At 42.9% G+C, this 14,048-nt stretch overlaps 1 protein-coding gene across 2 annotated transcripts in view; it reads right to left on the reverse strand.

Annotated features, from left to right (window-relative positions):
* The window catches only part of DCAF8 (DDB1 and CUL4 associated factor 8), a 49,457-nt gene that overhangs the window by 13,681 nt on the left and 21,728 nt on the right, over positions 1–14,048 (reverse strand). For both annotated transcript variants that reach the window (XM_084758987.1, XM_084758986.1), the window contains exons 4-7: positions 8,997–9,634; positions 7,688–7,828; positions 5,838–5,932; positions 4,539–4,649 (exon numbers count right to left, since the gene is read on the reverse strand). In XM_084758987.1, the coding sequence (XP_084615113.1) occupies positions 4,539–4,649; positions 5,838–5,932; positions 7,688–7,828; positions 8,997–9,634 (985 nt within the window). The remainder of the gene's footprint in view (positions 1–4,538; positions 4,650–5,837; positions 5,933–7,687; positions 7,829–8,996; positions 9,635–14,048) is intronic.

Below are 14,048 nucleotides of genomic sequence, written 5' to 3' on the forward strand. Positions count from 1 at the left end.
ATATCAGTTCGCTTGTGCACACACTCTCCCTCTCATTTAAAAAGCCTATTATTATTAATTGACAATTTCATACATGTAGTCAATGTGTTTTCTATCATATTCATCTACTCCTCCCATGTATTTACTTCTCGTCAGTTCCTTTCCCTGGGTCTACTGCTCTGGTTAGACCTGCTCTTTCCACTTCCCTACATCACAGTTTGCTTACACTACTGTGATAGTCCTTCTGATTTTCCTGCTCATGTTGCCATCAGAATTTTAACGAAAATGCAAAACCTTACGTAAGTTCCCCACTTACCTCTCTTTAGTAATTTCTGAACACTTTAGTGGAAAACAAAATTCAAACTTGTTAAGATGGCTACCTACAGCTTCCTCAAGGCCCTATAAATTACACCCCAGGGGCTGAAGAGATGGCTCAGTGGTTAAGAGCGCCGCCTGCTCTCCCAAAGGTCCTGAGTTCAATTCCCAGCAACCACATGGTGGCTCATAACCATCTGTAATGTGATATGGCGCCCTCTTCTGGCTTGCAGGAGTACATGAAAGTAGAGCGCTGTATACATAATAAATAAATAAATATTTTAAAAAAAAATTACACCCCAGATAAGTCAAAGGCAACAAGAACAAGCCTATGGCCGAGCTAGGGTGTGGCCTATACGTGTTATCCTACCACTGGGGAGATTAAGGCAGGAATAAGAGTTTAAGGCCAGTAACAGCCACACAGAATACAAGGCTAGCCTGAGCTATATAAGATACTGTCTCAAAATTAGAAAAAGGAAAGCATCTTCCATGTTTCCTGCAACATATGTTGTCACAACTTATGACCATACCTCTACCTATATTGTTCCTTTTACCTAAAATACTAATTACCCAAAATGGTTTTCAGTGTATTTTGGTTTGAGTTCAAATATTACCTACTACTCACTCACTTGAATAGCACTGGGTGAGTTACACAGACCTTACACGTTTTCCTACACAGTCATGTGAAATAAATGAGTCAATGTATTCCAGGCACTATGTAAAGACTCTGCATAGAGAGAATAGCCAGGACATGTTTACTACATGAGGCCACAGGTACCAACAAAGGAAAATGGTTGTATTATTCCTAAGTAAATTTATTAACTGCTAGGTTTTTTTTTTCTCTTAACTAAATTTAAATCAACAGAGCTCAAATTTAACTAACCCATTTTAAAAACTCAGGAAACAGCTACACATGATAGCATATGCCTTTTCCCGGCTCTATTCAAGATATTGGAATTTAAAAAGATGAATATAAAATTTCCCTTTCTTTTCTGAACCTGGGCCAAGCCCCAGGATTTTCTGCCTGGCATCCCCTGCAGTGCTGAGGTTACAGGTGTGTGCCACAATGCACAGCTGTCTTCATGGGAGCTCTGAGGTCTACACTCTGTCCCCACACTTGTGTGGCTAGTGTTTTGATCAACTAAGCCACCTCCCTAGAACCCCTCTCAAAGTCTACAGTGCTACTCTCTCTGTAAGCTTTCAGGCAACTACTGACTTGCTACCCTAGACTGCCCCCCCCCCCATCTGACCTTAATCTGATATTCTTCCAAGGTGTTATTCTCAATCTGAGGATGGGGGGGAGGGTCTTATAAACCAAGGCCTATCCCAAATCTTACAGCAGTTAAGTTTACAAGTCAACCAACTAAACTACCGATTTACCACCAAAAGACTCACCCCGATACCCGTCTTCTTTCCAGGGCTAGGAATCCAGTCACACTAGGCAGATGCTCTATCCCTGCACTCTTCTAAACCTTTCTTTCTTTTTTCTTTTTTTTTTTTTGTTTTTTGTTTTTCCAGACAAGGTTTTTTTGTGTGTAGCCGTGGCTGGGCTGGACTCGCTTTGTAGACCAGGCTGGCCTCGAACTCACAGCAACTTGCCTGCCTCTGCCTCCCAAGTGCTGGGATTAATGGCGTGGGCCACCACGCCCAGCTCGGCTTTTTCTAAACTCTTAAAGCAATCTATGCAGAGTGTAGTAGTAGGAACTTACACTCACATGACCTCCATTTGCTAGTTTCTTTGTTCCATTTGGTAATTTCTTTCCTTCCTTATTTTTGTTTGTTTTGGCTTTAGATCAAAAAGTCTATCTTTCTAAACCTTCCTTTAAATGCTTTTTCACAACCCTAAAATAAAATGTAGTACTATGTGGCTAAGCAGGCTATTTCTCTGTATTCCTTGCTTCTTTCTGCAGGAGTCCTTTAGGCCAGTAGGAAGAGCAATGGTGTTATTCCATGAAGTGTTTGGTGTATGACAGTTAGGCAAACTGAGGAAGCATCAGAGAAGCCAAGGCGAGTATAATGCCAGAGAAGATCTGGTGACAAAGGGTCTCTCCACTCAGGGAGAATCAGTGTGGCTCAAATCCACATGCACTCCTGACAATAAATAGACTGCCATCTGCTAAGAGATTAGGGTGCTCAAAGGGACTGGGAACACTGACGCTGATAAAAGAGAAGAGCCGAGTATCTTATTCCTCTGTGTGCTGAAATGCTAAGGGCAAGCCTCAGCCCTACTTTAACCTTCGGAAATTATAAGCTGTGCAGCAGGGCACTGGAACTTAATTAAGATCTTCCAATAAGTAAATACAGCTAACTCATCTACTCCTCTTTAAACATCTTGGTCTTTGTGGTTAAATTCTCTATGAGAGAGATTTTTTGTTTGTTTGTTTTGTTTTGTTTTTTTGTTTTTCGAGACAAGGTCTCTCTGTGTTAGCCTTGGCTGTCCTGGACTCACTTTGTAGATCAGGCTGGCCTCGAACTCACAGCGATCCGCCTGCCTCTGCCTCCTGAGTGTCGGGATTAAAGGCGTGTGCCACCACCACCCAGCTGAGAGAGATTTTTTAAGCAATCAATTTCTTTAAGAAAAAACCCCAACTAGAAGTTCAGTGAATGCTTGGAGCTTAACCAGGAAAGCTCTGACAACAGCTTTTTTGATCAACAGCATCTTATATAAAAATAATAAGGGGGCTGGAGAGATGGGCCAGCAGCTGAGAACACTGGCTGCTCTTGTAGAAGACACGGGCTTGGTTCCCAGCACCCACATGGCTGCTCACACCCATCTACAACTTCACTTGCAGGGCACCCACAGCCTCTTCTAGCCTCTATGGGCACCGGGCACACAGATGAGGTACACACATACATGAAGGCAAAAGACTCATACACAAAATAAAATACTGCTACATATTTAAAGACTACTGGCTAAAAGAAACAAGTTTTGAAAAAGAGTTAACAAATTGTCCAGAACTCTTGAAAAGGATAAGCCATATATTTTCTGAAAACTGTATCACAATTCTAATTAGTACAAGTAATTTCAAGTAGTTACAAAAATGTGCTTTCATTCCAAAAGAAGAATTTCTACCAGCGGAATAGAAAAACAAACCACTATTTTTCTAATTATGCTGGCCCTCCTTTTTCAACTGACAATCTCAAAGAAATGTAGTTAAAATACAGCAGCTGGCTAGCTAAGGAATAAGGGTCAAAAGGAAAACAACTGGCACAATGGGGACTGAAGGAATGATGTCTGTGTTCCCTTAGGATGTGTCTCAATAGCCAGTGTTAAAAACAGATGTTCACAGTAACAAAGTTATTAACTACAGATAAAGAAAAGTGGTTGAGAACAACAGAAGCAAAAATTCTCAGTTACAGAGTGTTCCCAAGGCAAATTCTTTCTAAATCCAACCAGTGTTCAAAACTGCTGGTGCAGAGCTGTCGAGATGATTAACTGGGTAAACAGACTTGCTGCTCAATGATGCAAGCCTCCTAACCTGAGTGTGATTCCCAAACAAGTGTAAAGGACAGAACCAACGCCATCAAGTAGTCCTCTGCTTCCACATGCACGCTAATGTGCAATATGGTGTGCACTACGCTAATGTACAGATCTCATCTATTTTATCATACCCACACAGACAATACTAAAATTAAGTTTAAAAATTATTTGAAAAGATTGCTAGTAAAATGCTAATTTATACAGGAAAATAGTGGACGACACATATGTGTTTATGTCTTAGCCACTATGTGGGACAAATTTATCAGTCTTCTCTAGGTGTTGGGTTTTTTCCCCCTCAAGACAGAGTTTTTCTATGTAGCCCTGGAACTCTCTTTGTAGACCAGGCTGACCTCAAACTCAGAGATCCCTCCTATCTCTGCCTCCGAGTGCTGGGGTTACAGGTGTGCACCACCACACCAGGTTCATCAGTCTTCTTTAAAACATGATAAATCTCAGAACTGAAAAGATGGCAAAACAGAGATGCTCCCTCCTGCTTTCCTCAGGTCCCACCAGGAACATGTTGCCCAGTTATACACATGCAGACAAAACACCCATACACATAAAGTAGATTAATTTTGAAAGATGATAATCCCCATAACATGGAACTCCTCAGGTTCCTGTAATAGGGCACAGAATGCCTCAGAAGGTCCTGAAGCTCTTCCAAGAGGACAAAGGGCTGGTGGTTAATGAACACAGTTGCTAACTTCACCCTGGGGAGCATAAGTCCCAAACTCTCAGATGTACAAAAGACTGACAAACTCACCTTACAAACTGATCTCGTCCACCCACTGCAAACTGGTGCGTATTAGCAGGGTTCACATAGATTGTATACAGCCCCACTTTCTTCTCCTTCTCTTTTGTCACCACTAGTTTCCTTCAAAGAGTAGAAAAAGCACAGTTATATTTTCCTAAGACCCAGATGGAGCTCAGCATGGCAGTTCAGATCTGCTATCTCAGCACTCAAGAGGATGACTATCTGAGTTCAGGACCAGCCTGGCATACAGTGAAGTCTCAAAACAAAACAAAACCAGCCAACCAACCACAAAACCTAAAAGATCCAAGATGGTCATAAAAAGGGAAGAAATCAACGGAGCAAATACAGACATGACTAATACATCAAATTCTAATGTGTACCAAGATTTTTTTTTGCTTTGTTCTATTCTGAATAACAAAATAAAAAAATGGAACTACGCCATTTTGAAGAGAAGACCATCAAATTATTAAAGTCTACCTATAAAAAGTGAACTTCCTTGGAGAAATAAACGTAGATTAAGCATTTCACCAGTTAAAAAAAAAAGGCACAGGAAACAGGGACCTCGCCAAAACTGTAAGCTATCTCTTATAATACACAGGCTTTAAAGTACTATACTTTGATGAACATAGGAGTTCAACATTACAATGACATGTAAAGTATTTTCAAGGCCAAGGAATACAGGTTTGTGAAGAAAACATGACTGGGCTGGAAAGATGGCTCAGAGGTTAAAAGCACGTATTACTTTTGCAGAGAAGCAGAATTTGGCTCCCAACACTGATGCTGGGTGGTTCATAACTATCTGCAACTCTAGCTGCTAGGGGACCTGATACCTCTGGTCTCTGTGGACGTCTATACTCATGTGTGCATATCGCCACACAGATACACACATGCACAAAATTGAAAATAAATTAAGTCATCAATTCTAGGCTTTTTGGCTTAGATTAAGTATAAAAATAAAGCTGGGTGTGGTGGCGCACGCCTTTAATCCCAGCACTTGGGAGGCAGAGGCAGGAGGATCTTTTTGAGTTTGAGGCCAGCCTGGTCTGCAAGTGAGTCCCAGACAGCCACGGCTACACAGAGAAACCCTGTCTCAAAAAAACAAACAAACAAAAAAGTATAAAAATAAAACAAATCTTTTTTTGACAGGGTTTCTCCATGTACCCCTAGAACTTACTCTGTAGACCAGTCTGGCCTGGAACTCAGAAATCTGCCTGCCACTGCCTCACAAGTGCTGGGATCAAAGGTGTGTACTGCCACTGTCCAGTGAACAAATCTTATTTTTAAAAGAGGTATTATGGTTAAACTTACGAAGCTGGCCGGTCTTGTCTCAGGTCAATGGTGAAAACAACAGCATCTTCACCAGCTGACAGGAACGTACAGGGAGAGTCTGGTTCTAGGGCCAACTGAAGGAGAGAGAGGGAAAGGATGCATTCTAAAAGTTAGAGGGAATCTAGTTCATTCACTTACCTTTAACAAGGGAAGCAATTAAAATGCCTTAGCGGGTCAGGAGTGGTTGGTATATACCTTTAATCCCAGCACTGGAGAGACTGAGGCAGGAGGATCTTTATGAGTTCAAGGGCAGCCTGAGCTACATAGTGAGACTATGTCTCAAAAAAACCAAACCAAACCAAACCACAAGTCTTACCAAATGAACTGTCCACCTTTTTTATTTTGTTATAAATTTCTAAGGGAAATAATTTAAGCTTCACTTACTTTTATTGTATGAATTAATAGTCTATGTATTCTATACAGGTCCAAGGACAGGTAATTTGCTATTTTAACCAAGTACCAAAGGATCTGAACGGACAGTGAAGGAAAACTATCAACTATTAAGAGTTCACTTTAGCCGGGCACCATGGTGCACGCCTTTAATCCCAGCGCTTGGGAGATAGAGGCAGTGGATCTCTGTGAGTTTGGGGCCAGCCTGGTTTACAAAGTGAGTCCAGGACAGGCAGGGCTACAGAAAGAAACCCTGTCTTGGGGGGGGGGGGGGAGAAAGAGTTTATTCTAAACCAGAAGGTGGTGCATATACCTTTAGTCCCAGTACTCTAGAGGCAGATGGATCTCTGAGTTCAGGGCCACCCTGGTATACCGAGTGAGTGCCAGGACAGACAGGGCTAGAGAAACCCTGTCTCAAAAAACAAAAAGGAGTTCATTCTAAAACAAAACCCACACATTCAGGAGTACAGACCAACAATATAGAGGTTTTTTTCTTTTTCAGTGCCTGTATCTTAACTCTGAAATTTAGCTCCTAATAAGACTTGAAAATCAAAGAAGTAAGGCTGGAGCGATGGCTCGGTGGTTAAAGGTACTGAGTGCTCTTCCAGGCCATGAGTTCGCTTCCCAGCAACCACATGGTGGCTCACAACCATCTAGAATGTGATCTGATGCCCTCTTCTGGCCTTCAGGTGTTCATGCAGGCAGAGCACTGTATACATAATAATAAGTAAATAAATCTTTACAAAAAAAATTAACGAAGTGGGTAGTTTATTAAAAATATTTTTTAAGCCTTCCTTTGCACGGCATGGAATAACAATGTCTACCGTGCAACTAGAAAGCTCTGAGAGCCTTACTGGCTGCCACCATGACTGTCCATTCTGAAGTCACAGCGTTCAAGTGTCCAATAACATCACTATTTTTAGGCTACTAGCTGTGAGCAGGAAAGTCAGGAATTTTCACCTCAAAAGAACCAACCAACAGCACCTTGGAGCCATTAAAATGATCTTTTAAAAAGTCAGGGGTTTAAAAAAAAGAAACAGGAACTCAAGGATCTCTAAACGAACCATGGCTCTAGCTTGGGGCTGAATATGTTTATTTTTATTCTGAGGTTTCAAGGCAGCCTCACTCTACAGCTTTGATCTCACAGCGGTCCTGCCTCTGCTCCCAAGTACTAGGATTACGGGTGTAAACTACCGTGCCCAGCCAGGGGCTAGGAATAATCAACCAAATGTTCTAAGTATATGAGCTAAGGGTCTCTCAAATACTTGTTCAGGAACTTGAGAGCAGCTGTTTTTGCTCCCTTCGTAACAAATCTAGGGGCTGAATGAGGTTAAGGCAGAAGAACACAATTAGGGGACTCAACAGGTAGAGAAGAGAAAACACTGGCTGAGGTCCGTGGAGGACCTGGATCACAGTCATGGGAACTAACTACTGCTTACCTTGTGGGATGCTCCCTTGTGCTGGGCCACACGCTTTGTGTTCTTGCAACACTGTGTGGCAGACAGTTCTGCAACTCGGACCTGCCCATCCCGGGCACACATAGCCAGGGTGGAGTCACCACTGTTAGGAAGGAACTTGGCCTGGAGTATTAAGGATGAAAATGAGACACACAAAAGAAATTAAAGAGGTTAATTAAAGAGAATAATTGTGTCCACAACCCCTTGTCGCCCTCTTTCCTTGTACAGCTGGATGTGCCTTTCCTACAGACAGCTGGGCCACAAATCTTTCATAAGTAAGAGGAAGGGAAAGGAAAGCACTTCTGACATGGAATGCATCCTGGAGGGTTCTGGAAGCCCGGACACTACAGCATTAAATACAAAGGCAAACTACAACCCTGCCTTACAGGGGAGAAGAGCAAGGAGCAAACAAGGGCAAATCTTCATCTGACAAACAAATGTGAAGTTGCTACAAAGGAACCTGGAAAGAATGCCGAGGGGGCTGGAGAGATGGCTCAGAAGTTAACAGCACTGACTGCTCCTCCAGAGGTCCTGAGTTCAATTCCCAGCAACCACATGGTGGCTCACAACCATCTATAATGAGATCTGGTGCCTCTACTGTAAAGCAAGTGTGCATGCAGGCAGACCATTGTATACATAATAAATAAATAAATATTAAAAAAAAAAGAATGCTGAGGGAAGGAAAAGATCACATGTGGGGAAGAGTGGCTAGTTATCAGTGTGGAGGGCAGGGCTGAAGAGTAGCAACTCCACAGACTCATTATTATCCAGATTTTTACCAACTGTAATTAAATACTAGCCATCACTCTAAGTGCTTAGCTTCCTTTGCTTTTTTTTTCTTGGTCCTAGGGATAGAATCCAAGAGTCTTAGCACGTGCTTTACCACTGAGCTACACTCCTAGGCCATGTGCTGCTGCTGAGATGTGCTACAGGCTCTATTTCATACATACGCAAGAAGCACAAATTAAATAACTGTCCGAACTCACACAGGGCCAGGATCTGAAAACTAGGCAGTGTGGTTCAGGAGCCTGTGCTCTCTACCACTCTGTATCGACACACCGTTATGAGTTTCAAGAATCCTATCCACATCGGACTTAACAAAAGTCCTTATGTGCAAGGAAACAAAAAGCTGCCATATGTCTCTCAGTATATTATTACAGAGTCAAGACTGGATCACATCCTGGTAACTACTTCAAATCACAACTTGCTACTAGCATCTGCTCTAGGTAGCAACTCAAATTTGTCTACCAACGTTTGATCTCTCAGTTGCTATTACAGCTCTTTGCCTTACCTGGAAGACATTACTTTTGTGGCCACTCTCGAAGTCCAGTACTGGCTGCCGCCGCACCCAATCCCATACCACCACCTTGAGGTCATCACTGCCACTGGCCAGCCAGGTGCCACGCTGGTTAAAGTGCAAGGTATTGACACAACCGGTATGGCCCTCAAGCCCGTGTTGCAGGCGGAAACGCTGTACGAAGACTCTTGCCCCGCAAGCCTCATACACAAAGCGGGCACTTGAACCCAGCTCCCGCTCCCGCAGCGCAGGAAGGGCTTGCCAGCGAGGTCGGGGCAAAGCTGTTGTCTCTGAGGATACCCAGTCTTCTAGGGCTCGCTCATCATCTGATGAGTCCTGGTCACAGCTGGCCCGTTTGCGCTGTACACGGTGCCGCGGCTGTTCCTCCTCCTCTTCCTCTGAGTGGTCATGAAGTCGGTTTTCATCATTGATGGAATAATGGCCAGTGTCCTCCATGCTGTCACCTGAGCTCTCTGTGTCTGTGCCATGACTTTCTGTGCTGGTGCGGTTGGGGCCACCATCGTCCCCAGTCAAGCTCAAACTCAGGTCTGAGGCCTCTGCTTCAATACCTGAGGATGTTTCCCTGCCCTCTTCAGCTCCAGACATCTCCTCTGGACTGCTAGACAGGCTTCCTGAACATTAATGGGCACATGCAAGGAAAAGTAAGGAAGAACAATCAGGACAGTCATCAGAAAGAGTCTCCACCTTGGCCTAAAAAACTACACCAAAGACCAAGAAACAAATTTTAGTAAATGTGTTTATGTTCCAAATGCTTATAAAAAATAATTTCTAGCCAGGCATGCCAATGCATGCCTGTAATCCAAGTACGTGGTTGATAGTGGTAGGAGGAGCTAAGATTTCAAGGTCATCTTTAGCAAATTTAAGATCAGCCTGGGCTATATGTCTCAAAAAAGGAGAACGGGGGAAATTCTGAGAGGAAATCTTGGTTAGTTTTACACAAAAGACTAAGATCAAAGCTGCATGCAAGCACCAGGCACGGAGACATACACTGGTAATTATCATACTCAGAAGGCAGAGGCAAGAGGATCACCAAGTTCAAGGCCAGCCAGGACTACACAAAAAGATCTAATAAAAGAGGCCCTGGAGGGGCTGGAGAGATGGCTCAGAGGTTAAGGGCACTGACTGCTTCTCCAGAGGTCCTGAGTTCAATTCCCAGCAACCACATGGTGGCTTATAACCATCTGTAATGTGATCTGCTGTCCTCTCCTGGCCTGCAGGAGTATGTGCAGCCAGAGCACTGTATACATAATAAAAAATAAAGAAATCTTTAAAAAAAAAAATGAGGCACTGGAAAACTATATGAAAAGTGTGACTGTGAGGTAACTTAGGGCCATTTAAAAGAAAAAGAAAAAAAAATCTCATGTACTCTTTCTTTATGTGGATTGTGGATCCTAGCTTCAAAATTTTGGATCTAGGTGTTTAGTTTGGAATATCTATAGAGATCAGGAAGCTAGAAAGAGTTCCTAAGATAGGAAAAGAGCTCTTGAGAGGGGGGCTAAGAGCTAAACACATGCTATAATGAAAGTAGAGGGGTGGAAAATACTGAGGATTAAAGACTTAAGGAAAGATGGGGGCTGGGGAGGAGGTGGAGGTATGTTAACTAACACTAAGAATACAGAGAGTCTTGTAGAAACTGTTTTGTGAGCTAATTAAAATAAAAGGTTTTGAATGGATATGCCCTGCACTAACTACTCTCCCACAGGACCTGTGTTTGATTCCCAGCATCAACATGGTAACTAGCAACCATCTGTAACTCAGTCCCAGAAGACCCAATGCTCTCTTGCCTCTCCAGGCACTGCATGCACATGATGCACAGACATATAAGAAGGCAAAACACCCATATACATAAAACACAAATAAATAAATCCTCCCTCCCCAAATTTTAAAAATATATCAATAGCCAGGCATGGTGGCACAGGCCTTTAATCTCAGCATTTGGGAGGCAGAGGCAGGTGGACCTACAGATAGTCAGTTCCAGGCCAGGCTAAGGTACATAGTGAGACCCTGTCTCAAAAACAAAACAAAAAACCACTAATACTTTTACTCAATGCTGGAACTTGGATGCTACAACACTGACCGCAGGTTCACTGGTACAATAGTGACACAGCTGTCACAGGGATAAACAACTGATTTCTGAGGTTGCTTAGAAGGGAATTCCTCATAGGAGGGAATTTACACTTTGTAAACCTAGCCAAAAGCTCCTGGCTACAGAGGCCCACGGGCCCTAGGAGGAAACCGATGCTTGTTATTTTGCTGAAAAAATGGACACGTTATATTCATAGCTATGTATTCCTTCTTTTTTCAGTGAGCAGTGGTGAACACAGAGACGTATAACTGGTCAAAGCACTAAGAATAAAGGACTATTCAGTGCTCAATCATAAATAGGACATTTAGTTCAATCCCTTACCAAGGCTGAGGAAATATCACAAAAGGGGCAGGAAGAAGACAGGAGCTGGAGGACTGCTGAGCATTGCTGTCCTTTGGAAATGCCTGCCCGGAGCTATGCCTGCCCATTACCTGCGCGTGATCTGCAGAAGATCAAGCAGAAATGGGGGAGGGCTTAGGAGGCCCTATCCCTGGCCAAGGAACTACTGGCAAATGATGGGTGCTGGGGAAAGGAGTCATTTTTTCTTTCAGGGATATGGCTACTGGTAGACTGTTCTGCTCACGTGGATAGTCCCACGCCCATGTGACTGCTGGAAGCAGAAACTAAACTTAATGGGTTAGTTTAAAGAGAGAGAGAGAGAGAGAGAGAGAGAGAGAGAGAGAGAGAGGGGCAATGACAAGATGAAGGTTAGAGAGGACACGTAGGAGGTTCAGATGGGAAGGTGGAAATAGGAATGGATAAGATCAAGATATATTTCATACATGCATGAAATTTTTAAAAAATGGGGTTGGAGAGAGGGCTCAGAGGTTAAGAGCACTGGCTGATCTTTCCAAGGTCCTGAGTTCAATTCCCAGCAACCACACGGTGGCTCATAGCCATTTATAATAAGATCTGGTGCCCTCTTCTGTCGTGTAGACATAAATGCAGGAAGAATATTGTATAAATAATGCATAAATAAACCTCAAGAAAAAGAAATTGTTTTTAAAAAATTAATATTCCTTTAAAAAAAAAGTATGTCTGATGCAGCTACCTTAGATTCTGTCCTCTCTTTGAGACAGGGTCTCTAATACAACCCTGGCTAGCCTAAAACTCATAATGTAGACCAGACTGACTTCCAAATGTGGTAATCTTTCTTTTTTACTTCCTGAGTGCTGGGATCACAGGTGTGCATCACCACACCTGGCTTTAGGCTATGTTCTGTTTAACAGAATCTATTGGTTACAGCAAATAATTAAAACTATCCATTAAAAAAATCTCCAGCACTTGGGGAGACAGGGGGAAATCTCGAGTTTGAGGCCAGCCTGGTCTACAATGAGAGTCCAGGACAGCCAAGGCTACACAGAGAAACCCTGCCTCGAAAAAATGATGAGAGAGCGAGAGTGTGCGCGCATGTGTGTGTGCGCGCGCGCGCGCGCGCGCGAGAGAGAGAGAGAGAGAGAGAGAGAGAGAGAGAGAGAGAGAAAGAGAGAGAGAGAGAGAGGCTCTGTAGCAATAATAGATTAGCTTATGCCATTTCCTGTAGAGGAATGTTCATTCAGAACATGGCTGTCTAGCAAGAGATCATACCCAAAGATCCTAGGTCTGTGTGACTGGGCTGGAATACAAACACTCCTTTAACCCAGAAGACAGAGGCAAGCAGATCTGAGTTCAAGGCCATCCTGATATAGAACAAGTTTCAAGTAAAGAAAAGCCTAGGTAACGCAAGCCTTTAATCCCAAATAAGGAAGGTAAAGTTAGTTTGTAGAAGCACCCATGTTTGAAAGTGATGCCTAACTGACAGAAAACATGATGAATCAGAGAAGATATGACAGAATAGGATGTGTCCAACTCTCAGGAAAAGAGAGAGGAAAGGGAAGCTACTTAAGGAACAATGCAGAGAGGAGAGGAGGCAGGTTACAGAGAGAGAACTCAGGTGAAGATTGAGGGAGCCAGAGAATGAGAAGGAGCCAGATGAAGAAAAGACTGCTGGAATTAGTATGAGGCCAAGCAGAGCAACTCCTGGGCTAAGAGAGAAGGAAGATTGTGTAAGTCAGCTGGGAGAAGAGTTTGAGCCAGAACAGCTGAGTTGAACCAGCCATCCCAGAGCTCAGAAAGAACAAGTAAGGGTGAGATTATTTAGCAGTAATTCTCAGAGGCTAGTATAGCAGATGGAAGCAATAATCATCTGAGACAACAATTAAAATAGGCTAATAAAAGTTACTTTTGCAGTTTCCCATGTCAGGAAAGCACATGCCTCCGACTGCTTAGCTAACTTTCTTTCATAAAGTTTTTTTTTTTACTACTGTGGCATTTATTTATTGGGGGGTGTGGTGGGGTGGGTGTGCCACAATAAGCATCTAGCCATAAAAAGACAACTTGTACTGAGTTCTCCCTGCTACTATGTGGGTTCCAGGATCAAACTCAGCCATCAACAAGTGGCAAACAGCCTTAGCTACTGAGCTATCTTGGTAGGCAACCTATCAGTTCTGAAAACCTACAGAAAGGGAGTTGAAAGACTTTAAGCTGGTCATTATGATCATTTACACAGGTTCTCACCTCTTTTTAGCAAATGTATTTTAACTTACATTAATTAGTTTTTATGTAGCCACAGTGGCCTCAAACTCACGAAGAGTCTCCTGTCTCAGCTTCTTGACTGTTAGGATTACAGGCACAAACCACTAAATCGATCTTAGTAAATATTTTTTTCTTTTCTTCCATGATGTCAGGGATCAAACTTAACACCTTGCACTTGTTTGGCAAGAGGTCTACCACTGAAGCTATGTGCCCAAGCCTAGTTTAACATTCTCATACAATTTAAACACATATTTTCAGTCTCTTTATTGAGGCCTGAAATGGTTCTACTGAGAAGCATACATGAAACTGATAAAAAGCAGGGCTACTGTAAGTGGTTCTTGAGTGGCTCAGTTTAGTCTTCGGCT

This window comes from Acomys minous, assembly GCF_964271855.1.
Source record: "Acomys minous genome assembly, chromosome: 1".
Classification (NCBI taxonomy): Eukaryota; Metazoa; Chordata; class Mammalia; order Rodentia; family Muridae; genus Acomys; species Acomys minous.